This window comes from Rhinolophus hipposideros, assembly GCF_964194185.1.
Source record: "Rhinolophus hipposideros genome assembly, chromosome: 1".
Taxonomy (NCBI): domain Eukaryota; kingdom Metazoa; phylum Chordata; class Mammalia; order Chiroptera; family Rhinolophidae; genus Rhinolophus; species Rhinolophus hipposideros.
In genome coordinates, this window is record NC_138047.1 from 78881289 (window position 1) to 78907434 (window position 26146).

At 38.2% G+C, this 26146-nt stretch overlaps 1 protein-coding gene across 3 annotated transcripts in view; it reads right to left on the reverse strand.

Moving 5' to 3' along the window:
- Window positions 1–4986: 4986 nt before the first annotated feature.
- The window catches only part of TBCK (TBC1 domain containing kinase), a 177942-nt gene continuing 156782 nt past the window's right edge, over window positions 4987–26146 (reverse strand). For all 3 annotated transcript variants that reach the window (XM_081046007.1, XM_081046005.1, XM_081046006.1), the window contains one exon: window positions 4987–7472. In XM_081046007.1, coding sequence (XP_080902133.1) covers window positions 7362–7472 — 111 coding nt within the window. In that variant the 3' untranslated portion in view covers window positions 4987–7361. The remainder of the gene's footprint in view (window positions 7473–26146) is intronic.

A 26146-nucleotide genomic window follows, 5' to 3' on the forward strand; every position in this document is an offset into this window, starting at 1 on the left:
TTTAATATAATTAATTTGGCTGATAATAATGAACTTTAATATGTTTTGATATTACTTCACTTAATCGAAAAGGGGTTTTAAATTCATTTCAGAATGTCATACCATTATTTCTAGGGCACTTAACATAGTCAGCTTCTGCTTGAGCTATTGCCATCTTAGGGGATAGTTTCTGTACAAGTATGTACATCTTGCTGTATGTAAGTTATGTTAAGTCACCACTGAAATTGGTGCATGGAATTCATATTAAAGATGACATTTCCAGAATTCATAGTAAATGAGTGGATTAAGATGGAAATTATTAAAATCATCTCCAAATTGTTTCATTCACTTACACATATACAGTTTTAAAAATGTGTGATTTACAAGTAAACATATTTTGGAATACGTGCTTAAATGCCCAGTCAGCACATTTCATGTCCAATAGTTTTGTAAAATATTAGTTAAGCAGCAGCCAGATAAATATCTGCAGGTATGTTTATTTCTGAAATCTGACCTAGTCCTTCTCTATTACCTGAATGCTTTTAGACTCAACCTGTTTAGGATTCACACTAGTTAATGTAATGTAAAGAGGGAGGGGCATTTTAGAAAATTACCTTGTTACCAGGAAAACATTCATCTTGTACCTCTTTTAGGTGCCAATTAGTGGCATAAATCAAAACAACTATTTGACATTAACAATAAGACATGTTGATATTTTAAAAAATGTTACAAACACAGATAAACAACAATTTCGGGGGACTATACAGCATTGAGTTGTAGTAGCTCCCATGGAGGGTTGAAAACTGACTGTGGGGATAAAGCCCCAAAAAACAGTTTCCAGGCTCTCGGCCTCATAATAGAAAGGTGCTGGCTTGGGTAGTAAATGGCCATCAACTGTGATCAGATGGCCAGCAGCTGTGGCTAGTTGGCCGTCAGCTGTAACCCGTAAGCCATTGGCCACTAATATAACGGCTGTGGCTACGCTAGCAGAAAAAAAAATGGGGGCTAGCAAGAAGATGGTGGCTGGCAAGTGCGGACTGCTGTTAGGCAGATTATGTAGATCCTGCTTCCTGTGTCTCCAGCCCAGCCGCCAGCGAGAATATATTGGTTTGACTCCCCTATCTATGGCTCCGTGGGTGTTCCTTTTTGGCCTCACCATGTCCTGCGTTCTTATATGGGGAGCGGGACCAGAGACCCTGCAGGCCGCCTCACACGACAAAGGGCGCAGCGAGCAGGGTCCCCTGCGCAACACTGACTAATGTGGAAAAGTAAATAACTGAAACTTATCTCCTAGCTCTGAATCTGTATTTTGTGATAACTTTTTCTAAATAGAGGTAAATGGATAAATCCCTGGAAATGGGTTCTGCCTGTTTACAGCAGTAGCTCAGGGGTGTTCATCCCAAGGCAAATCTCAGGAAGGCCTATGCAGAACAGTCATGCTAGGGTAGGTGGGGGACAGGTGTTAGGTGCTTTACTCTGTCATCTTGTACTGTCATGTGTAATTAATAATGTGTGAGAGCAGAGGTTGTTTTTAATCTTCACTCTTCATAAAAAGAAAAAAAAAAGTTCTTGGTGGTACATCACTAAGCAAACGACCCTCTGCATCATTTGGCCTCCAGCCAGTAGTCCTGGCCTCACGTGCCTTTTGGATCCTTAACGACCGACGGACCCTACCTGGAGTCCATGGTAATGCATGCAGGGCACATGGAATTATTAATGATCTTAAAGATAATTTTTAAAAAGATATGCTATCTGACAGGTAATAAATTATCAGGATAGTTTATCACAGAGCATAAAAATAATTTTGTTAAGTTAGCAAAGGAACTCAATGACCTCTATTTATTCTATTTTATGACGAATAGCCCTAGAAACCAGCTACCCCCCTCCCACCTCCTGCTAGTCCCCTCACTCAGCTTTCCACAGAGGACTGAAAGGCTGACAAGAGGACTTTCCCAATCCTTCGAGCCCAGCCCCTAGCTAAGACAAAAAAGACAAAGGTAAAAGGTCCACTTTGACCCTGCATGCCAAGGATTTGACTTGTAAACTGAGACAACATGGTTCTCTACTAGGCATGTGTTTTCTGGATAATGTTGTCTTAGAGGTGAAGAAGTAGCTCAATCCATAGCAAAAGATCCTGAGAACAGTGGTTCTCCCCGTAGACCGGATATTAACCACATTGGTTTTTGGAAATCTTTACTTTATGGGTGAAATGTCAGGGTGGTAAGAGGGCCATCTGCTAGGAACCGATACTAAGTGGCACCTCTACATCATAGAGTGAACGGTGAGCTTAACCAACGTTTTTAGGGCTTTGCTTTTGTACCCTACACATCAAAGAACACAAGGACTGACAAAGTTGACCTGTAATAAATATGCAATAGGTTGAAATTGGTGTCGTTTACCTTCTCTATCTCTATGTGGAAAGCAGAGAAATGCATTAGGAATCAGGAAAGCAGAATTACAATTTTGGATCTTTTACTAGCTATGTGATATTTGCAAAATTATTTCACTGTTACTGTTTGGAACAATGAAGTTTGGATTAGATGAACTTTAAAATTCCTTTTACCTTCATGATTTGTACATCTGCCCCCAGCTCCCCAAACCCACAGACAGTAGTACTATTTTCAAAAGTTGAGTCTTTTAGTGTGGTAGGAAGCAATATTTAGAATCTGATCTAATGCTTTAAATGCATTTGTTATAGCTCCAAATTTAGTCTTAAGCCAGGACAGGACAGTGGTTTAACCTTCACTGCCCAGGGGATTAATACATAATATCCGGGAATGTTGGCGAGACGTGCCTCGGTACCCATCCATGCAGTGTTTATTGGTCATAGTGAGCATTAGAACAGTATTACTGAAATGCTGCAAACAATGTACACTAAAAATAGGTCCTCTGAAAGGGATTAGAAAGGATATTAAAAAAATATCAATCCAGGAGGAGACATTAGGCCTAAAATTCACAGCAGAAATTACAAATACCAAAATCTATCTATAGAGTCCTGAGTTTGCCAACATCCAAATTTACACTTCATGTGACAAGCACTTTTCATAAGACATTAATAAGAAAATTAGTCAAAAAAGATATAAATACATACAACTTTTTAAAAATATGGGTAAAATTTGACATAGCTTATTTACAATGTGAACTACTTCTAATATTAAATGAGATTAAGCTGGATGACAAAATCTAATGGTTGTGTGAGAGAAATTGCATGTGCTCAATTTCTAGTGTCAGATAGTTAAGGTTTGTAACATTTCCCTGTTTTTTGTCCACATGAAATCTAAGTTGGTAGTTGTAAAGGGTATTTGGTCTTGTGACTAAACACCCAAACAAAAAATTATCATAAATATTGTTTTGCTTCCACTCTTTGGCTTAATGAATGTTGATCCAGAAAAATGCATTATTTGGTTAACAATAGGCATATGTAGAGGCAGCATGTACCCTAATGAGATGACTATTTATGATTCCAATGGAGTGAAACACCCAGCAACCCTACGGCTGTTAAGGCAGCAGGCAGTCTTTCCCCTTGTAATGGATTTCACCGGTGAGACCACCGCCTAAGATACTTTAGAGAGGCTGTGTCATACTATTGATATTAATCTCTAAAGAAATATATTTTTAGTAACTATTTGGAGCAGGAAACAGAGGAGTCCAAAAAAGATTGGGCATCACCTATGCTTTCCAAAAGTTCTCATTTTTAAATAGTCAGATGAACATCTGCCCTAAAGCCTGTTCTAATTTGGAGACTTACCCCAGCCTTTCCCTTGAACATCTATGTCCGTCTCCAAGAGATTGGTCTTCCTACACTCCAGGTCATGACAATCTCCCCTGTAGCTTTCCTGATTTGGTGGGAAGTTATTCCTAGTCATTTCATGGAGCAGAGTTTTTTGCGACTGTCACTTTGTAAAGTAGTCTTAATACCTTCTCCCTACTGGAAGGCCCAAAGCTGTGTCTTCCATACGTACTCGTATGTGCTGTTCAAACCTCAGCTCCTAGAGTCGGTGTTGAGATCTGATACCCAATGGGCCTGACGGTGTTTCAGTTTCTCTTCATATCTGACATCAAGGAATTTGTTTATTTCTTTCAACTATGGTAAAGTATTAGATATTTTTAATATTCTTTTTTAATCTAACGTTTCTGTTTTGGAAAAGCAATGCAACTAACTTAGCTTACCCTGTTGCTGAAAGTTATTTGTTCCCACTACTAGGATTATAGAATTTTAGAGCTGGGTGGAACATTAGAGACCCTTTCTTCCCTCAGGGAACTGAGATTTCAATTTTTTTATATTATCATCAGGTGCCAGATAAGTTTGGCACTTGAAGAATAATTACCTGGGTTGTTTTAATTTTTTTCTATTCATACAGATTCTGAAATCTCTAAGCTAGAGATTTAACTCAATTTGACATTTATCACATATTCAGTGCAGTGGGTTGCTGAAGATAACAAGTTATAAATTATGGTCTCTGACCTTAAAGGAGCTCCTATGTTAATATGGGGCCCAAATGTGAACAGAAAATTGCAAAATGATGCAATTAGTATATAATTACAAGTATGAATGGAATGGTTTGCTAGAGTTGAGGCTCTTACTGCAGCACAGAGAAGTCAGAGGCTGGAGGAGACGCTACTGGTGTTGGACTATGAAGGGTGTGTGTGTGTGTTGTGTGTGTGTGTGTGTTGTGTGTGTGTTGTGTGTGTGTGTTGTGTGTGTGTGTGTTGTGTGTGTGTGTTGTGTGTGTGTGTTGTGTGTGTTGTGTGTGTGTGTGTGTTGTGTGTGTGTGTTGTGTGTGTGTGTGTTGTGTGTGTGTTGTGTGTGTGTGTGTGGTGTGTGTGTGTGTGTTGTGTGTGTGTGTGTGTGTTGTGTGTGTGTCTGGTAGTGGTAGTAATGGCATTCCAGGCAGAGGGGAGAGACTGCAGATGTCAGAAACAAACAGTGCCGATAGTGATAGTGTAAGAGTCAATGCTATAATAAAAGGACCTCTACAAATCATGGGTTATATAGGGTTTTTTTTTAAAATATAGAGGTTTAATTCAATAAATAGTTGTTGACATCAACTTTGTTGAAACCACCTGCCATCGAATAACACACCCTGCCTGTAATCATGGCAGTGATTGTATGCTCTTTCTTATTTTATTGTTGAGAAGATTTTACTGTTGAGTAGTCACAGTTTGAATGTTTATAGAGCTTCCATTTTTTTCCAAAAGCCTAAATGTATCAAGTTTTGAGAAAGAAAAAATGCAAAATTGTGATGGAGGCTGGCTACTATTATCTTCTCGGAACACTCAGGTCTTCATCGTCTTCCACTATCTAACTACCACCCCCTTCAGTCCAGATCCCCGCCCCTCCATCCTTCTCTGCTTTCTCAGTAAGGCAAAGTTAAAACTCAGAGCCACTATTTCCAAATGATCATCAGTACTGCATTATGACTATGAAGTAGATAAATTATCAAGGATTAAAGAAAATGACAGGAGGATTTAATAATACTTCCCTAACCAGGGTAGATAATGGTCTAAAAAAGATGTTACAGAAACTGTGGTTAAATTTTATTTTCTCATTAATTATCACATTTTTTCTTTATATATTGTTTGTATGGGGTTCATAGAATGACATAACTACTTAGTATGTTAGTGTCTTGCACATAGTAGGTATTCAAAACATATTTGGTGAATGACTACAATTTAATTGAGCAAAACAAAACAACGCTGCCCCTGGAACAGCTTGATATCCACATGAAAGAATAAAGCTGGCTACCCATCTCACTCAACATACAAAATTCAAATCAAAGACCTTGGGAGAGGTTAATAGGGAATGAACTGCTTATAGGAACAGAATTTCTTTTTTGGTGATGAAAACGTTCTGGAATTAGAGTGATGATTGCACAATCTTATGAATATACTGAAAACCACTGAATTGTACGTTTTAAAAGGTGAATTTTGTGGTATGTAAATTATATCTCAATTAAAAAAATAGATGCAAAACCCCCAAACAAACAACAACAACAAAACCAGAGCCCAGAAAGTTGAATTGAGGCTCTTACTGAGATATTCTACATATGTAGCCGCAACACTGAAGAAGAATGGATAGAACCTGTTTTAGTTAAAATAAAAGTGAATAAAAGATGTACTGTTTTTCAATAATTCTAAGATGAATATTTTTTTCACATTTCTGAAATAGCAATGCATCTTATAACTGATGAGTCATAGTTTATTTGGCCGCACTTCTCCCTTTAGTACATAAAATTGTGATATGTCTTAGATTCAATGAAGTACAGTATTTTTAAAATAATGTGGCAGAGGCTGCTATCTGTCCTTCAATACACACACTAATAATTTTTTTTCAGAAAGACTGTATTCCTCATTTTTCTTAAAGCTAGGCGTGGCCATCTGTCTAAGTTCTGGCCAATGACATGTAATCAGAAGTAATATGTGCAACTTCTGGTTTGTGCCCTTAAAGAGAAGAAGCATGTCCTCCCTTCTCTTCTGTCTTTCCTTCTTCCCTATTTTTCAGTCCTTTCTTCCCCACCCCCTCCTCCTTCATTTCCTTCCTTCTAAATTGCACATGTGATGGTAGGAGCTGAGCAGCCATCTTGACCCATGAGACGGAAACCATGTGTTGAGGGTGGTAAAGCAAGGAGAAAAGATACCTGAGTTCTTAACGATTACAAAACCAGTACACTAGCCCTAGAGTGACTGTGCAAACTTTTAAGTGAGAGAGAAAGTTCTAGTTTGTCTAAGTCACTCTTATTTTGTGTTTCTCTGCTACAGGAGCTGAACAAATATTCTAATCTGAATGATTTCATGCTTTCATTTTTCTGGAAGTAGACTATTATACTTTCTTCAATGGGCTAAATTCTTCTCCCTCTACACACACACACACTCTTGTCTGGGCCAAAAATGAGTTACCAAATCTAGCATTTACCTATAAGGAATGCATTGTGAGTAGCTTTTCACTTTTCATTACCATGGAAAGATGATTTTAGCCTACATTCAATCTATATTTCTAAATAATACCTTTGTTGGGACTGTCTGTTCAGAGCAATGGAAGACAGCTTTCTCAGTGCAAGTGAGATTTCTTGATAATGCTAAATCTGCCGTGTCAGCTGAATTCCTCTGGCTTTGTGTTACAATGCGCTAAAAATACATGATCGGATTTCACTGTTAAGAAAATTCTTTCAGCACTACATGTACAGTCAAGTTTGTTGCTTGAATAGCTGAACATTTGGGTCATGAGACTTAAAATGTGTCATGACAAAGCTTCATGGAAATGCAACAGTCTGGAAGTCTGGTTCTGTCTTCGAGTGGAAGGCTGTGGGGAGCTGTGCCATGGGGAGCTGTGCTGTGGAGAGCTGATGTCCTTTTGTCCCTCTGGCAGCCATACTCTTGGTTCTTCATATTTGAGGAGATGGGACGGTGAGGAGGCCTGTTGGCTTGATCTTATTAATGCCACCATCTAGAATACAGATTCTTGGGTATTTCATCTTCACAAGATGAGCTGCAAACTGAAAAAAAAAAAAAAGGCCAAATTTGTAGAGGAGATAAAAAATTTGTATTTCTCCAATCCCATTATTTCTCAAGCTGTGGAAAACATGATTGCTTCAATGATAATATTGCTGTCACGGTTTCATCAGTGAATTGTTAATTTGGTTTTTAATAGAAATTAAATCACTCATATTGTTGACAAACAACTCTTGATGCTAGGAAATAAATGTGTCTCTTTGGTTCTCTTTTAAGCTTGTTTGAATAGGTAAAACATATACATGGTAAACAATTCAAACAGTATGAAAGAGCATATAGTGAGAAGTAGATTACTCCTACCTCTGTTCTCGGTCTCCCACTGGAGAGGTCACTATCATTCCTATTTTTCATGTATCCTTCCAATGATAGTCAAAATATTCTCAAATCTACATTGAACCACTTTTGATATTATTGCCAACTTATTAGCTATTGCAATGCCATTACAATGTTGCAGCGAGGGCCTATGAACTGGTCATCATATGTTTTGGAGCAGCACAATGTACAATTTGAAACCATGACTTGGAAGGAATTTGAAGGCCTGATCCAAGAAGTCTTCCAGATGTCTAGCAAAACAGGACTGTGAAGAGTTACGGAGACATACACATATCTCCCTGACCTGGTCCCTGTCTACCACCCAGGCTCACTGACTATCCAATCCTTTCTCCATTCCTTGTACTTTACGGCAAAGACGTCCTGAACTGCTGCTATGTCCCCTGATAGATGGGTCGCGTTAGGATTCAGGACCTCTGGTTGTGCAGGTCACCCTCCGCTGGGAACATGCTCCATTTCCCATCAGCTCCCGGGCCCCCTTTAGTTCCTTCTCAAAAGCCCCCTGAACCCCCAACCTCATCTGCCTAATTTCTAGTCATTTCCCTACTCAGGTACTTCCTTCTCTGGGAGGTAAGTCTCTATTAGGAACCCCTCTTTTCAGCTCCCCCAAATTTCTATGCATAGCCCAACCTTTGGCTGACCACACGTATTTAAATTGCCCATTTAAGGGTCTGCTTCCTCTACCAAACTATGAACTCCCCCAGGACTGTGAACGTGTTCTCTTTCTTTTTACCCCTACTGATGGACACATGACAGGGGCTCAATATACGCTTGTTGATCTGAACTGTGACAAATGACATATAACCTGGGGCAAAAGCATGAAGCAAGGAAGGTTTCCTTTGGCTCGGGCCATTCTGTCTCTATTCCCTCCCCTTGGTGGTATCCTTTTCCTCCCCCTGGGTATTGTGTCCTCACATTCTTTTCGATAACTTCATCATAATCTGACCTCAGATTCTTCATAAAAAATGACGAATATCTGCTCACAGTGCTGTTGCATCTTGAGAATATTTGAAGCCTAATACTCGCTGAAGTCTCAACGCAGCAGTCTAGACTTTATGGCTCAAAAGAATTAGCTGGGTGGTTTGGTCAGGATACGTTCTAGGCCTCGGCCCCAGAGATTCTGCTTTATTTTTCTGGGGCTCAGGAATGTGGTATTTTTTTCGTTTGTTGGTTTTCCATAAACACCACAGGATGATTCTAAAGCAGGTAATCCATGGACAGTATTTTTGAAAGGTATTGTCTTAAGCCAAAAAAAAAAAAAAAAAGTCTTAGCATATAGGTGGGATAGACGTTACAGCACTGGGACCTCACCACTCTTGCAAAGAACTCAGATAAATGGATCTCACTACTATGTGACCCCACTTATCTTCTCCATCATTCTCTGCAGTGCCTTTACGGAGATGTAAAGGGCTATTCACATTTCAGATCCTCTACTCTTTTTGAGCCACAGAGGGTGTCTTTAGTAGTAATTAATGTTGAAGAAAAATAGGGCACCTGTATTTCAAAAGGTATCAGGTAACCTAGAGTGCCAACATGAGCTAGTCTTCACCCTGTTCTTCTCGCTAATGCCTCTTTGAACCCTAGCCCTGAAGAACAGCGGCACCCATTCATCTGCCCGAGACAAGTGCAGACAGCAGACTCTGGTACCATATGATTACTGAAACATCTTGGCTTCCTTCTCCCACAGGCAGCAATACAATTACCATGTAGGCTGGAATTCTCAGATAAACATACCATCACTCAGAAAGATTTGTGGATAAGTAGTCTTAGCGTTCAATACATTCAAAACACTGTAGAAGTTAGAAAACGAGCAGGGAAGGACTTACTGTACATTTAACTAATCTCTCTTAAACTCTGCTGTGGATCCAGAAACCGTTCCCACTGCTATTGCAAGGAGGGACAGAATTACGAGCCTACTGTGGAGCTGAAAAGTGGTCCAGGCAAAGCAGCACATAGAGCACCTTGGAAAAATCAGGGTGCTGCTCTGTGGGGGGTCTGGGGAAGAAAGGAGAAATAGAGGACGAGGACATGACAAGTTTCGGTGCCTTGAAAAAAAAAGCGCGGGCGTCCTTACGTAAAGGAAGAGCAAACGTTGGGTTTTCAGGCGAAGACAGTTGTACTGCTTGTGTTTCCAACTGTCCTAGTTAAATACTGGCCCCGAACAGTGAGGCCGTCTTTTCCACTCCAGAAGCAACTCTTCTCCACCTATTCGTTCATTTGCTCATTCATTCATCAATCAGACAGTTCCCTGAGTACCTACTACGTACCAGGCACTACTCTAGTTTTTGCAGGGCTTATAGTTCAGTGGAGGAAATAGTAACAAGCAACATCAGGTGGGATGGATGGTTATTCTGAATTTAACGGGGATTGTGGGAGCTCTTCCTACCTGTCCATCCTCTCTCACTGACACTGAAGGGAATGAGGACCAGATGTGATGGGCACAATTGTTACATTGATCAGGTAGGGTTCTCCGTGGCTATAGCTTGACAGGTTAGGGAGGAAGAAAGGGATGGTTTCCAGCTTGTGAAAAAGGTCACATCACTGCTGGAGAAGGTAGGTGGTGGGACAGCGGACGATCGGGCATGAAGAATTCAGGGTGTCATCCGTCTTTTACTCTCCATCTGGCAGGGCTTCGGCAGTTTTATTGAGTAAATACACAGGGCGCTGGGCTTTACTGGTTAAGGGCCTTGTGTAAGCTGCAGCTTTGGGAGAGGCCTGACCTCGAGGAGAAATCACAAACCCAGACTTCCTGAGCAATCTCCTTGCTGGAAGTGGCAGGATATCACATTGGCCCAACGGTTATGAAGTCACCAGCATCCTGGGGGCTTTTAGTAAACAGTGATACTCAGGCCACTCCAGACAAGTAATAAGTGGAGTGTTTTAGGATGGAGCGCCAGGTTCAGTTTTTTTGTTTTTCCTTTTTTTTTATCCTCCCAGGTGATTCTATTGTGTTGCCAGCATTAAGAATCCTTTTATCAGATAATAGAATTTATTTGCTGGTCAGGTTTGTCTGGCCCTCAAATTACACGTTTTATAGGTGTAGTCCTGTGTGGAGAGCAAGTTACTTTGTACAAAGAAGCTAACATGTTCCTAGGGCCGGGATCTGTGAGACCAAGTCCCATGTGGACAGCATGGGGTTCCTCAAACTGCACAACCAACTGAGCCACAGGGCGATGCCCCACTGGAGCTGGCAGGATGTGGTTTGAGCTGGGACAGCATCTGGGGGCTCAGACGGCAGGGCAGCTGAAATGCTGGAGGGTGGTACTCCCGCGTGTCTCCCGCGTGCAGAGGGCAAAGGGCTTGCATTTTTCATTCCTCTGGTCTGTAGGTTCTGTTGGAGCCTGGATTGGCACATCTCAAAGCAGTACTGTCTGGCAGTGGCAGGCCCTCATGGGTGCCACTCCATCTTGTTCTCTCTTTACCTAGCACTTAGCCTGGACTAAGAGGCTGGCATGTTTGTCCAGAGGAAGTCAAGTTCTACGAGTGAGTGGAGGAAAAGGATTTTCGATCTGCCACAGAGCAGTGCAGGTTAACCAAAGCCAAGACATTCATGAAAGGTTGAGGATAGGTAAGGTTAGAGAGGAGCACAGAACAAAATCACGCTGCTTGTCACTGGGTGACTTAGGACACAGGTTTGGGTAGAGCTCACAGTAGCAGAAGGAAGCTAAGAAAACGGGGCTTCTGCACACCTCTGCAAGGAGCACACTACAGGACAGTCCATTTTCTTGATGTGAAGCTTTGGCCTTGTGAGTTTTAAGTTCATATCTGTGCCTGGACAGCTGGCATGATTGCAAATGACATGACAGCTGGCATGACAGCAAATAAATCTGTGCCTGGACACTCTGGCGAAGCTCCAACTGAGCAGTCTTCTTGCTTCCATTTATTTGTCTACTCCTTCCCCTGCCCCACAACGGAAATACAGTATTACTTTTGGTTGGGCATGGAACCGAGTGAGGAAACTGGCAATTATCCTATAATAAGCAGCGGTAGTAGTTTCATTTTCTTGGTTTTATGGATGTGAGACTGATGCTGTATTAGTCTTAACTGTCCTCTTCTGTACTCGTCTGGAATAGTGAAAATATGATGCACATTTAATATTTCTGACACTGTGTGGCTGGGGCTAGGCTGATACCTCATGCAAATCATGTACCTATTTCTAAGAGTTTGGCTAGACAATTCAGACAAGCATATTTTAGATAAGAAATAGAATATGGGATGATTTCTCCATCCAGGCTACAGTGTGGCTGTGGGTTAATATAACTCAAGTGCTGTCTTGTCCTGATTATTTAAGAGATTTCTGGGGTCATTAATAAAGGTCTGGTTCATTTCAATTGCCCATCTCAGTGATTCCAATTAGAAACATAGGAGCTGTGACAAAGATTAGTAGGAAAGAGGTAGGAATGATTTATGAAATATTCCACTGATCTCTTCCCTCGATTATTGAAATATAATTTTGAAATGTCATTTTTTTCTTTCAGTCTTTATTGTATTCCTCCCAAAACTGAGTACGTTTTTTCTGTATTCAAATATTTTATAATTAACACACTGAGGTTTATTTTCTTAAGAAAATTACATAAGTTTATTTTCTTAAATCAACCACGTAAAGGAACCCTTGTGCACTGTTGGTGGGACTGCAAATTGGTTCAGGCTCTCTGGAAAACACTACGGAGGCTCCTCACAAAACTGAAAATAGAACTATCCTATGACCTAGCAATTCCACTTCTGGGTATTTATCCAAAAGAAATGACATTTGGATCTTGAAGAGATATCTGCACTCGCATGTTCATTGCAGCATTATTCACAACAGCCAAGGTACGGAAACAACCTATGTCAATTAACGGATAGTGGATAAAGAAAATGTGAGACACACACACACACACACACACACACACACACACACACACACACACACGAATATTATTCAACCTTAAAAAAGGAAATCCTGCCACTGTGATAACATGGGTGAACCTGGAGGACATGATGCTAAGTGAAATAAGCCAGACACACACATACTGCATGATTTTACTAATATGTGGAAACAAAAATAATCAACCTTACAGAAGCAGAGGAGAATGGTGGTTGCCAGGGGCAAAGGGACGAGGGGGAGGAGGTGGACAGATGTTGGTCAAAGGGTACAAAGTTTCAGTTATGGAAGATGAAAACATTCTGGAGATCTAATGTACAGCATGATGGCTACACTTACTATGTATAACAGGTTGAACAATACTGTATTGTATACTTGAAACTTGCTAAGAAAAAAAGAAAGAAAATGGTAACTGTGAGTGATTGAATATGCCAATTAGATTGCTTGTGATTATTTCATAACATATATGTACTCATACATGAAAACATAAAGTTATTACTAATTATTACTAGTTATTATTAATATATACAATTCCTATATGTCAATTATACCTCTTTAACACTGAATAACAAGTACTACATAAGGTGTGAGACCAGTTTTCACAGTAGTAATATCTAATAACAATTAGGCAGTGGCTGTCTTCCTGATTTCACTCACGTAAGTAAAAGCAGCAGCAAGGCAAAACCAAGAAGGTGAACACAGGTCAGTGATTGTCTTACACCCTAACACAGGCACTTGTGAGCAGAAAGGAGCAGAACAGGTAATATCAGGATACACACTGGAAAACGGTTAATTATGCGATAACCACAACCAAAAAATGGGAGAGTTTACAAAACAGTCATTATGTAGACCCTGCTTTCTGATCCATGTTTGTTTTAAGGATAACTATTCTAATGGTGTGTGGGATATTCAGAATCCATGCTATGGTGTACATTAGTCTTCTATTCTTGGAACCAATCTTTGAAATTATGAAATTTGATAGTGTTAAGATTTTATCTTAAAAATATTTTTAACAGTTTGTGTAATGTAAGGGAATATATAAATAATTGTACTGCACTAATTTAATGTGTTTTCTTGTTTTAATTTTTTGTTGCCTATAGTTTCTGTCTCCATTTCATCTCTTTCCATTCTCTTTTTACTAAAAAAGTGTATATATAATATATATGTATATATATATAATATACACACACACACACACACACACATACATATATGAACACAGACAAGAATAGTATAATGAGCTATTAGGTAACTAACACCCAGCTTCAAAACTGTAACTCGTAGCCAATTTATGTCCTTTATTCCTCCCACCAACTCCTCTCAACCACATTTATTGTTTTGATGTAAATCCCGTGTACTATTTAATATATAAATATGTATCTTTGAAATAAAAGACTTTAAAAAACATATCCACAGTACTATTATCATACATAGAAAATACTAACAATAATCCCTTAATATAATTAAATATTTAGTACGTGTTCAAATTTCCAATTACTTCACAAACATCATCTATCCATCCATCCATCATTCGACTATCTATATTTACAATTTATTTATTTTCATCAGCATCCAAACAAGGTCCACACACTGTGACTGATGGATGGATGTCTTTTAAGTCTCCTTTAATCTATGGGTTTGTGCTTTCTCTTTTCATTTCTATGGGTTTGTGCTTTCTCTTTTCATTTCTATTCCCAGGTCTATTCACCACACAATGTGAGCGATCCTTTACAAATGAAAGATCATCTAATCTCTCTTTTCAAAGCCCCTTAATGGCCTCTCATTTTATTCAGAATAAAATCTAAAGGTCTTTCCATGGTCTATGAGGTCTCACATGATTTGCAAATCTACAAACCTTTCTTTCATCCTCAACCTCTTTCATCTCATCTCCTGGTCTAAGCTGCTCTCACCTCTTACAAGAAGATGATTGCAGTACCTTCTTGTCTGATTGCTTCATCCTTGTCCCCTACAGTATTTCTCTACACGGCAACCAGAATGGTTCTCTTAAAAAGTCAGATCACATAAAACGCTTTGTTCCCATATTCTAGTGGCTTTCAATCGCACTCGGAATCAGGACTTCACTGATCACGTTATAAAGAAAATAAACCACTAGAGCTCTTTTCCCTCATCCTATCTTATTTTTCATTTCAGCTTTTATAACTACTTGATGTATGTGTTTTCTTGACTGTCTCTCCCAGTGTACTGTAAGCTCCATGCAACCAGGGATTGTGTTTTACTTATTACTGTTCTTACAATGCCCAGAACACTGTCTAGTGCATAGTATTTGTTCTAATATCTGCTGAATCACTGGTTCATTCATTGAACAAATACTTTTTGAGCATTTACTGTGTGTCAGGCAGTATGGTAGGCACAGGTGAAACAGCCTTACTCCCAGTGGAGGAGGTAGGAAGGACTTTAGGGCAAATAGTAAGGGAACTATCTCACTGGTGCTGGTAAGAGTCAAGTGCTATCTTCTTTTAACCTTTACTAACAGGGCCTTCACTCAACTCATAGGAGTTGAAAGAGGTAAGACGAATTTTCAAAATGATGTTTTAAATGTCATCTATAAAAAAACCCACATTTACACAAAAAAGTATTGATGATGAAGCTGATAAATATAGAAATAAAAAATAATAAAGTGTGATAATTTTAATGTAGAAGTCCACAGCACAGCCAGAGGAGAGGCGTTCTCCTCAGTTCATTTCTACCGTTAAGGAACTGAAGGAGCTGAAAGACTTGGAAGAGGACGCAGTGAAAGTTTCACTTCTACTCTTGGTAATTTTTAGTGGTATGCGGGCCACTCAGGAGGTATGTAAAAAAAGATAAGTTAATATTTTAATTTGCGATACAAATTTCTCTTGTCTCTTCTAGTGTACTCTCGTATGTGTAATTCTAACAAAATGTCATGACAATTAAAGGAAAAGGATTTAAATTTTTTAAAGTATACTTTTTGAATAAAAATAGCAAGAAAAATAAAGATGATATCTGCACATGATATCGCAGCATAACATAAGTCAGTGCAACTTGCATTCAATTTTTTGTTTTGTTGAAGTCCTAATAATCGATATTTTTCCTTACATGGGAAAATGGTGTTTTCCTTTCCTTCCTCTTCCATTTTCCTTAGATCTCTAGTTTTCTTTGTTGACTTCCTCTACCAATCATTTGCACTAAAGCATTTTTTCTTATTATAAGCCAGTTTATAATGGAGACAATGGCTTTTTACAATTTATTGAAACAAGTATGTTATATCTTCTAATGGTCTTTCTATAATCTCTTGCTGAGGCTATCACCTGGAATTTGTCTTCCTTTCTAGAATAATGCCTTTATAAGCTCTTACATTTAATTATAACAAAGAAAGACCCTACATCATTTTTCTGTATTGTAGAATACTAAGTGTTCATTTCATAACTAAAGGATTCTATGTATACACATCTAATTTTAACTGTCCTTTGAATTCTAGTCTGATCCTCTAAATGCTTGACTGACATTTTATATTGAGGTCCCATTAGCACTTCAAACTCAGTGTGTCCGAAATTCATCATATTCCCTACAAATCTACTTTATTTTCCTCTTCCTTATCTCTGTTAAAGGTATCAGCAACCTCCACCAAAACCCAATCTGGAAACTTTAAGGTTATCTTTGAGTTAAAACAAACAAACAAACAAATGAACTAACGAACAAACAAACAAACAAAACACCTCTTGTAGTTTCACATTCAATTAGGCACCAAGCCGTGCCAGTTCTCTCCGTGATTTGTCTTGGATCCATTCTTTCTTTTCCTTCCTTTGTTCCTACTCCATATGAGACCCGGATTACTCTTGAATTAATCCCTAAGTGGTTCCTGTGCTTTTAGTTTTTCCCTTTCCAATTTACCTGGCACTCTGCTGCCTACATGGTAACATCACGGAAGACCCTCCGGAAATCCTGAGACCCCAGGTACTGTTGTATAAAGCTTTTTTTCCTTGAGAGGGCTATTATCGTTAAGCAAGGTGAGTCAAGATCTGTGATCCCTTCCAAGGCGTAGCTTGCTTATCTAGTCAGTAAGGACCTAATATGTAGCACCTAAAAGCTCTTACTGAAAGTTTCATTTTGATAGTATTAAGTCTAACATTTCTTTGCATTTTGAGGACAAAAGAAATTCTTTATTTTAGACCTATACTTGCTTATCTTTATGTAAATACATGAATATAATGGTTAATAAGAAGGTTATCCTTTAGTGTCTCAAATAAGGTAAGAGAAGATAGTGACAGGATGTTACTAGATGTCCCAAACCACATAATAAAAGCAGTGGGGCCATTTCTCCAGTCTCCTTTTGAAAGTTGCAGAGCTTTGGCTATCAGCTTCAGACAAACCCCTTCTGTTGTCTTTTCCCCACAGCCCCTGGGGCTTTGCTAACTCTGGGGGCTTAGAAACTATTTAAAGAGTGGGAAATTGCAAGCTTGAGATAGAAGGTGAACATAAAGGTAGACTCTGGGAAAAATCTAGCATTGAAATAAACTGGGAATGTAGGGAGAGTATAATTCTTAAACTGGTCTCTGGTTCTTGGTATTTTAAAGTTTCTATTTCATTGGGATCAAGGACAAAAGAAAGGGAAGACACTTTCAAAGTAATTTTCCAAACGACTTTCTAAAATACAGCTGATTGTGTCACTTTCCTTCTTAAAAACCTTTAATAGCTCCCCACCACTAAAATGTGAACTCCGTAGCATTGTATTCAAGGACGTCTATAATCAGACTCTCCTATCTGGCAACAGCCTTATCTGCAGCTAAAATGCTGTTCCAAGAAGCCCTGTGTTTTCCAGCCAGCCTGTGCTACTTCCTTTGCTTGGAATGTTCCTTCCTATGGTCCTCCTCCCAACACTTTTCCTTACTGAAATTCTTCCCATAATTCAAGGTCTAGGTCTATGATCACCTTCTCCATGAAGCTTTAGTAATCTCTCATTTAACTGGAAGAAATTTCTTCCTCCTCATTGATTTTCTAGAGCTTCAATTATAAATCTTATATAGCACATGCCACATTTTTCTTCGAGTTTTAATCAGTTATACACATGTCTTATCTTCTTAACTGCAGTGGAAGTTTTATGAGGGCAATGGACTACGTCCTTGTCATTTGTTTCCTCACAATAGATTCCATTGTAGGCACTCAGTGTTTGTGGTCTTGAATTAAACTAGTTGACACTAGTAATTTCTTCTTTTGCCTTCCTCCTTTTACCAATGCCTTTTTTACCAATTCCTGGAAATGCATAGTTGACTGCGAATTATTACTTTTCATGTGTTCATTCATTAACTTAGCCATGAATCCAACCATCAAATATTTATCGAGTACTTACTACCCGAAAGGCACCACACCAGGGGCTGGGGGTACAATAGTGAATACAATACAATCTCTGTGTTTAGCTGGAGATGCAGATAAGAGAACAGGCCATCACAATGCCCTCTGACAAATACAACATATATGGTTGTGCAAATTGGTCTCTGAGTGTGAGAATGTGGAAAGGGGATAAGTGGAGCATGAAATGTAGCCCATCCTCTCCCCAAGCTTTGTGCCCTTACAAGGTGCTGTGTGCTTCCAAAGGAAAGATGGGTTATTATCTAATGCACACAGAAACTCTATGTATGATAGTGGTCCCAATGCAGAGATTTTCTATGAGCACTTGAGAAGGGGACTTAGTCCCAGATGTGAGGAGTTAAGAAAGCGGCCTTTGTAAAGAGTTCCATATAAAAGGCCTTTCAAGCAAATGGGAGTTACCCAGGTGAACCGAGTGGGAAGAATGCTCCAAATAGAGAGAAGTACAAAACAGTTTGTGCATAAGGAACTATAAATAGTTAATTACGGCTGAAATCTAAGAGGGTGAGGGGAGAGCAGGGTGGGATGAGCTTGGAAAACAAAGCAGAGTCCAGATAATAAAAGTTCCTATAAACCATGATTAGGGTTTCTTTCTTCCTCCCTCCCTTGTCTCTCCTCCCTCCTTTCTTTTTAAAAATATTTATTTATAAATTTATTGGGGTGACAGTGGTTAGTAAAATTATATAGGTTTCAGTGTACATTTCTATTATACATCATGTTAGGGTTTCAATTTTCTTTTGAAGGCAATGGGAAGTCAGAGAGGCATTTTGACAATGATCAGATTTCCTTTTCAAGAAGTTCACTCTGATTGTAGGGTAGAAGTGGGGAGGGAAGGGGGCTGCAGGCAGGGACAGTGTACACTTGCAGTAAGACAGGCACAGATATTAGTGACCTGATGGAAGACAGTTAGGAAGGGGGATGAGAGAAATTCAGACCTAGTTAACAGGGTGATAAGACAAACAATGACTTTCTATATAATTTGTTGCTAATCGTTAAGAAGATGAGAGAATTCACTATTTCAAAACAGCCTAGTTGGTATGGAGGAAAGCATAGGAACTTTGTAGTTAGACAGCACAGCGTTTGAATCAGGGTTCTGTCACTGGTTAGCTGTTGGTAAGTCAGCACTTTTGGCCTTAGTTTCTTCACCTGTTAAATGTGTAATAATAATGCACTTGAACGGTACACTGAAAGTGGTGTTGGGAGGATTAAACTAGGTATCATGTAGAAGTGCTTGACTCATCGTAAATGCTTACTATAGGCAAGTTTCCTTTTTTCTTCTCTTCCTCCTCTTTCCTTTCTCCAATTGATCCTTTAATAGGAGAGCCATTTACAACGCCTTGCCATTGTAGAGATTCAAATTTAAAAGGCAGCTGTGTCCCCAATGGGATGTAAAGTACGGCTTTACAGTGTTCATGGTAAAATACAGGGGGTGCCAAAAATGTATACACATTGTAAAAAAGGAAAAGAAAACACCTATATTAATTGTAATACTCAATATATACCGATAACAAGAAATGAATACAAGTCATGTTTGACTTCTACCATTACAAGAGGTGCTCAAAGTGGTTACCATCAGCGTCCAGACACTTCTGATTGCAGCGAACTACTGCTTGAGCATAGATAACATCTCTTAAAATGTGTATACATTTTTTTGGCATCCCCAGTATTTATAATGAAGCAGTGACATATACTAATGAGTCTTACAGTTGACTGAGTCACATATACTTTTGGCAATCAGATGAAAGGTAAGAAGTAACCTCGTCAAAAAAATGACAAATATGTACAATACTTTATATATAATTTTAATTAGTTCAGAGACCTTCTAGAACTCATGATGGACTCTACGTTAAAAATGTTTTCCTTTATACTAATTCAGTTAATATTAACATTTGTGATAGTTGATAGTGACCTAGTGGTTATGCATGTGGCAATTGGGATCTTCCTGTAGATTTACAGAATAGTGTTTAACATTAGCTTATAGTGTCAACAAGTCCTCCCAGGAATGACTACCTGGAAATTTTTTAAAGTTGACATTAAAAAAATAAGAGAAAACAATTTTCGATATGACATAAAATGTGTTTGAAAATAGTTGTTATTCTAATAAAAAAAGTATACGGCTCGTATTAAAGGATAGCCTCTTCTGATAAAATTCCATCATTTAATACCATCATGCATCAGGAGCTCGAAAGAGTCCCCTGGTACATTTTCCTTTGATTTGTGATAGTTGGGACTAGAATAGCAGCAACAATCATTCATTAACTTCTGTTTACACTAGACAACGGAGAACAGTAAACCCATACCGTGTCCAATCCACTAGTCCTATTACATACAGTATACTATGCTCTGAAAAGAATGTATACAATAAAAACTCAGATTCAAAACAGTTAGAGCTGTGATGGATCACAGCCAAGTCCAAACCTCTGTAGGTCAAGCCTGAGGGCGTCTGTGGTTCGTTTTTTATCAGCCACAAACATTCCTGTGGTAAGTAGTAATTAATTACATGGTGGGCTGTGGAGTGCAGGGTGGGTATGAAGAATAACACGTACTGAGACAAAATAACTTTCATCCAGTGACAAGTCACCAATAGAGGTGCCAGAGATCACAGGATTGAGGTGATGACTTGGCAGTTTTTCCGGGAAATTGGAAATGAGCTCTCTTCATTTTTAAAAAAACTTCTTATATACAAAACACATCTCATAAACGTGTTAAAGAACAGACAACCGAAGTATAGATTAGGTGTTTTAAAGTCCCCTTTATACAACTCCTATCCCGATTTTTATTTCACGTAACTTTTGAAAAGCTATGAAAATAGGGACTCTATGGGACAGGTTTTAGTTCATGAGTCTTTTACAGTAAGTTATTCCCCATCACTTACCAAATGCAGTTATGTAGGAGAATTTTTACTGTTATGCCTCATATGATGCCTAGTGTGCTCAAGTTGCATTAATGTCTAAAATGTTTCCTTGTAATCTGACATAAAACCACAGACCAAAACATTTGCTGACAAGAAGGCAAGGAGAAGTCAGGAAGAAAGCCAAGTTTCACCACAGCCAGTACTTATAGGTCTAACAAGATAGGGAAAGAATTCCTTGTATATTTGGAACTCATAAAGGACATTCAGTTCCCATTCTTTATCAAAATGCTGAAGGTACAATTATAAAGAGGCCTAATACATTTTCTGACAGGTAAACGATCACATAAAGAGTGCTTTAAAAGTACCATTAATCTGAAGAACTAGACAGGTCCTATCTGCAGCCGAAGAAGTTTACTATAGGGACGACACATACAAGTATGCTGGATTGGTTTAAAAGTGTTTTCAGAGTCATTTGGTTTCCTTTGAGCACATGGAGTAGGACAACCTCTGAATCCTGAGACCAAAAGCTAGAGAAAGAGCTTGAGAAAAGAGAGGAAGGAGACAGGACTAGAGAGGGAAAAGGGACTGGGAAAGGGATCCAGGAAGTAAGGGGTGGGACGAGAGTGGAAGCCCCAAATGACTGCATGCAATACAAGTTAGCTTGGAATCTAACATCCACAGGCTAAATAACTTGGGCTTCTAGGGGAGTGTCAATAAACATAATTGGACTATAATTTTTTAAAATAGCTGCAATGTCATGATTTGCCTATATAAATCTGATTTTCAGTTGAAAATAATCAGATGTAGCACCTGTGTACTACATTTTTAATTTAATTCTTACATGCCACGTGTAGAAAGCATCAGCCACTCATACTCTTTAGTCACAGAATCTCCACAAAAATTGTCTCTTGTCTAGGTTTCTGAATCAAATGTCAATCAGAAATATATATGTTTTGCTCTTTTGTTTTTTGGGTTTTTTTTTTGTCTTTTTTGGAGAGGTGGTTTGCTTTGTTTTGTTTTAAAGGAAAGAATACTAGCACCCATGGCTTATTATTTGCCATTGGCTCTTATGTTTTCAGATGAATATTTATTTTAATGACATAAAAGTACTGAGTTAACGTCAAGAATATAACATTTTAAGGGTAAAATCAGCTGTTCCTAATATTTTCCAAAGAACTGGCAAGACAAAGTGAAAGTCAAAAATTCCTTCAATTTCTTTCCTTCATGATAAGCTATCGAATGTGACAGTGGCTGAGATGAAATCTAAGTGGTCTGATAACCACAAAGTATAATCTAGATAGAGATTTTTAAAGTCTTATGAGTTTCAGTGACTAACAAAGCAATATGATGTTTAGTTATGTTTAGTTACAGTTTTTCTTAAGGACTCACTAAAGGTAGAGAAACACCAGGTGGAGTTTCATTTAGTTCTGGTGTGTGTTATTGGCCATTTTCCCGTCTGAGACCTATCACTAGTTCTAGAGATGGATTCCACTACATCTGAGATACATGACACACAATCTGAGATATATGACACTTTGACCTTAGCTTGGAAGTAGGGTAGTGTGAGTAATGGTTGCTACGAGTATCAAAACAAACCACACATTTCCCCCTAGACAGTACTTGATTAATGTTAAAAATCAAAATTTCCTTTAACTCTGAGTATGCTGCTCAAGGATCTAACAATCCTTCTATGGGGTCATGATATGGATAGTAGATTACGTCTGCCTCCCCCATTGATCTGAATCGTTATTGCCTTACTGTGCAGATTTATACACTTGCTCTCTGAGATTAACTCAGCACATTTCAGTTTTGTAAGACTTTTTTGTTTGTTTGTTTTTAATGAAGCTTTCTGTATATATCATGCTGGCAGGTTTTCTTTCTATGCCCAGGTGATCTAATTCAGTTTAGCAATTGAAGATGCAGTTTCTCATGTGAGTTTTAAAAAGGTGATTGTCTGTAATGAGACAAGAGTGAGACCCTGACATGCTTTTCATTTAAAATGTGACACAAAGCTTGAATTTACTTTATCCTTGTTTCGACACAAAGGTCATCCTACTCCCATCAGCCCTGCCAACAGATGCAGTCTATATTTGTTTGGCTTGTCAAGTTAAACTTGGCCATACAGCAAGCAGCAAGGATCAGCACAAAATCTGATCCGCCCTGGAACAGGAGTACGCATTTCAGAGACTCAGGACTCCACTCACTCGGTACTATCTGACCGTCCTTGATGCTTATATAACTTTGGTCACAAAATATCTGGATATGTTTGATTATGTAACAGCTCACTATTTAACCTGTCGGATAAGGTGAAATAAAGATTAACTGACAAGTGATATTTAGAACTTAATTCTGGCACACAGAAGCATCTACATGGGACCCTAATTAAACTAAGATCTTTGTAGTCCTCCTTTTTTGCCCTATTCTGGGAGGAAACATTGTTTCATCTCAATAAGAAATGGCAGATTCTAAAGATTTTCTGATGTATTTAATGTGGAAGCTAGGCCAAATACAAAAGCCTTGTGAAGTGGTGATTGTAAAGAAACCATCTTATAGCAATAAATTGCTAATCAATTGTAATTACAGGAAATAGTTAATAAATACATAATTAAACCGGTATCATATATCTTCTGATTATCATTATTCAGGTACATGAATAAGCAGTATTTCTCAGATCTGTTCTGTATTCTGTGTGATTTTAGGCAATATATTCAATCCATCTGGTCATTGTAGAGTATGTCCTTCACATTTGTATTACAAAAGACACTCAGGTCCTAATTTGTATGTCACATGGGAGATTTTAATACTGTCACAAACCAGACAAGTGGTTCATTGACTCTTCCTTGAAGTTGTTCAATGATATTTTGCTACTTGTTAAATTCAATACTGAGAGCTGTTTTATTTTATTGAGTTGCATGCTAATTTTATTTAATATTTTAAATTGTTGGATTTTCAGTAGCTCATGTCCCAGGTATCAAGAAGATGTAAAACTAGGAAAATTACAATCAGTGCTGACTGTTTTGAAAACAAAAAATTCCCAAGTCCAAATATGAGTTTGAAGTAAAAATCATCAACATCTGCAAAGATAATTTGTAAATGTACTGACTAGAATTGGCACCTCTGCTTTCTTTCACAGCATTCAACTGTGGCTTTCTTAGTCTTTTCAAAATAGGATTCTGCCAGCTGCAATGCACGTATTTCAACTTAGAAGAAAAACTGCTACTTGTCTGGAAACACTGTTTTTTGTTGTTGTTTGTTTTGCCTTTTTTTTTTTTTTTAATACCCACACAGGAAAAAGTTGAGACCTGATCAGAACTGCCCTTATGAAAGATTTTCCATTACAATCTGACCAAAAATTGTAAAGCTCAAATGAACTGGGGAAAGTGAGGTAGTCTGAACACATCAAACCCTGTACCTTTTAAAAAGTCAGAGTAAAATATATATAACATGAAACTTGTGATTTTAACAATTTTTAGGTACACAATTCAGTGCCTTTGAGTACACTAACAATGTTGTACCACCATCTCTACTAGTTATTTACTAAATTTATCATCCCAAACAGAAACTCTGTACCCATTAAACAAAAAAAACTCCCATTCCACCCACCTGCCCAGCCCCTAATAGCACTAATTTACTTTCTGTCCCAAAAAATTTGCCTATTCTCAGTATTTTATATAAGTTGAATCATAGAATATTTGTCCTTTGTCTTTGGTATATTTCAACTTAGCATGTTTTCAAGGTTCATCCACACTGTAGCATATATCAGAATTCCATTCTTTTTATGGCTGAATAGCATTATAGTATATACCACATTTTGTTTATTCACCTGTTAACAGACACTTGCATTGTTTCCACTTTTTGACTATTGTAAATAATGCTGCTATGAACACTGGCGTACAAGTATCTGTTTGAAACCTTGTTTTCAATTCTTTTGGTTATTTACCTAAGAGTGAAATTGCTGGCTATATGATAATTCTATGTTTGCATGTTGAAGGAATTGCCAAACTGTTAAACTACTTTCTACAGAAGTTGCATCATTTTACACTCCCCCTGGGGGATTCTAATTTCTACACATCCTTGCCAATACTTGGGTGTAAAGTGGTAGCTCACTGTGGTTTTGATTTGCATTTCCCTAATGACTAGTGATATGAAGTATCTTTTCATGTGCTTTTTGGCCATTTGTGTATCTTCAGAGAAATGTCTTAAATGTCTAAATAGTTTCCCAATTTAAACTTTGCTGTCTTTCTGTTGTTGAGTTGTAGAAGTTCTAGGTGAAGAGATATATAACTGATCTTTGTGTGTTGATTTTGTATTCTGATACTAAATCCTTATCAGATATATAATTTACGAATATTCTCTCCTACTCTGTGAGTGACAAGGATTGCTGGCACCACCAGAAGCTGGGAAAAGGCTGGGAAAGATTCTACCTAGAGCTGCAGAGGAAGCATGGCCCTGTTGACACTCTGATTTCAAACTCGCAGCCTCCAGAACTATGAGAATAAATTTCTCTTGTTTTAAGTCACCCAGTTTGTGTTACCTTTTATTGCAGCTCTGGGATATTAACGCATGTTCCAATTGTGATATCTTTTATTTCTTTTTCTCACCTAATTGCTTTGGCTAGAATTACCACCAATCCTTCTCAAACTCTTCCAACAAACTGAAGAGCAGGGTACACTTACTAACTCATGCTATGAGGCCAGTATTATTCTTATACCAAAGCCAGACCTTGACAAAAGAAAACTATAGACAAATATCCCTGATGAATATTGATCCAAAAATCCTCAACAAAATACTAGCAAACTGAATTTAGGAACACAGAATTACACACGATGTCTAAGTGGTATTTATGTTAGGAATGCAAGGGTAGTTAAACATATGAAAATCAATCAATATATCACATTCATAGAAAGCAGGGGAAAAAACACATAATCATCTCAATTGGTACAGAAAAAGTTTTTGACAAAATTCAACACCACTCCATGATAAAAACATTCAATAAACTAAGAGAAGAAAAAGAATTTCCACAACTGACAAAAGGGACATACGAAAAAATCCAACTAACAATACTCAGTGGTGAAAGACTGAAAGCTTTTCCCCTAAGGACAGGAAGAAGACAAAGATATCTGCTTTTGCAGCTTTCATTCACATAGTACACTTTCTACTTGCTTTCAATGTTTCTGTGAATGAATGGGATATTAGAACTGCCTACTCTGCCATTCTGCTGATGCTACTCCCAAACTCTAGAACTTTTATATTATCATCACACA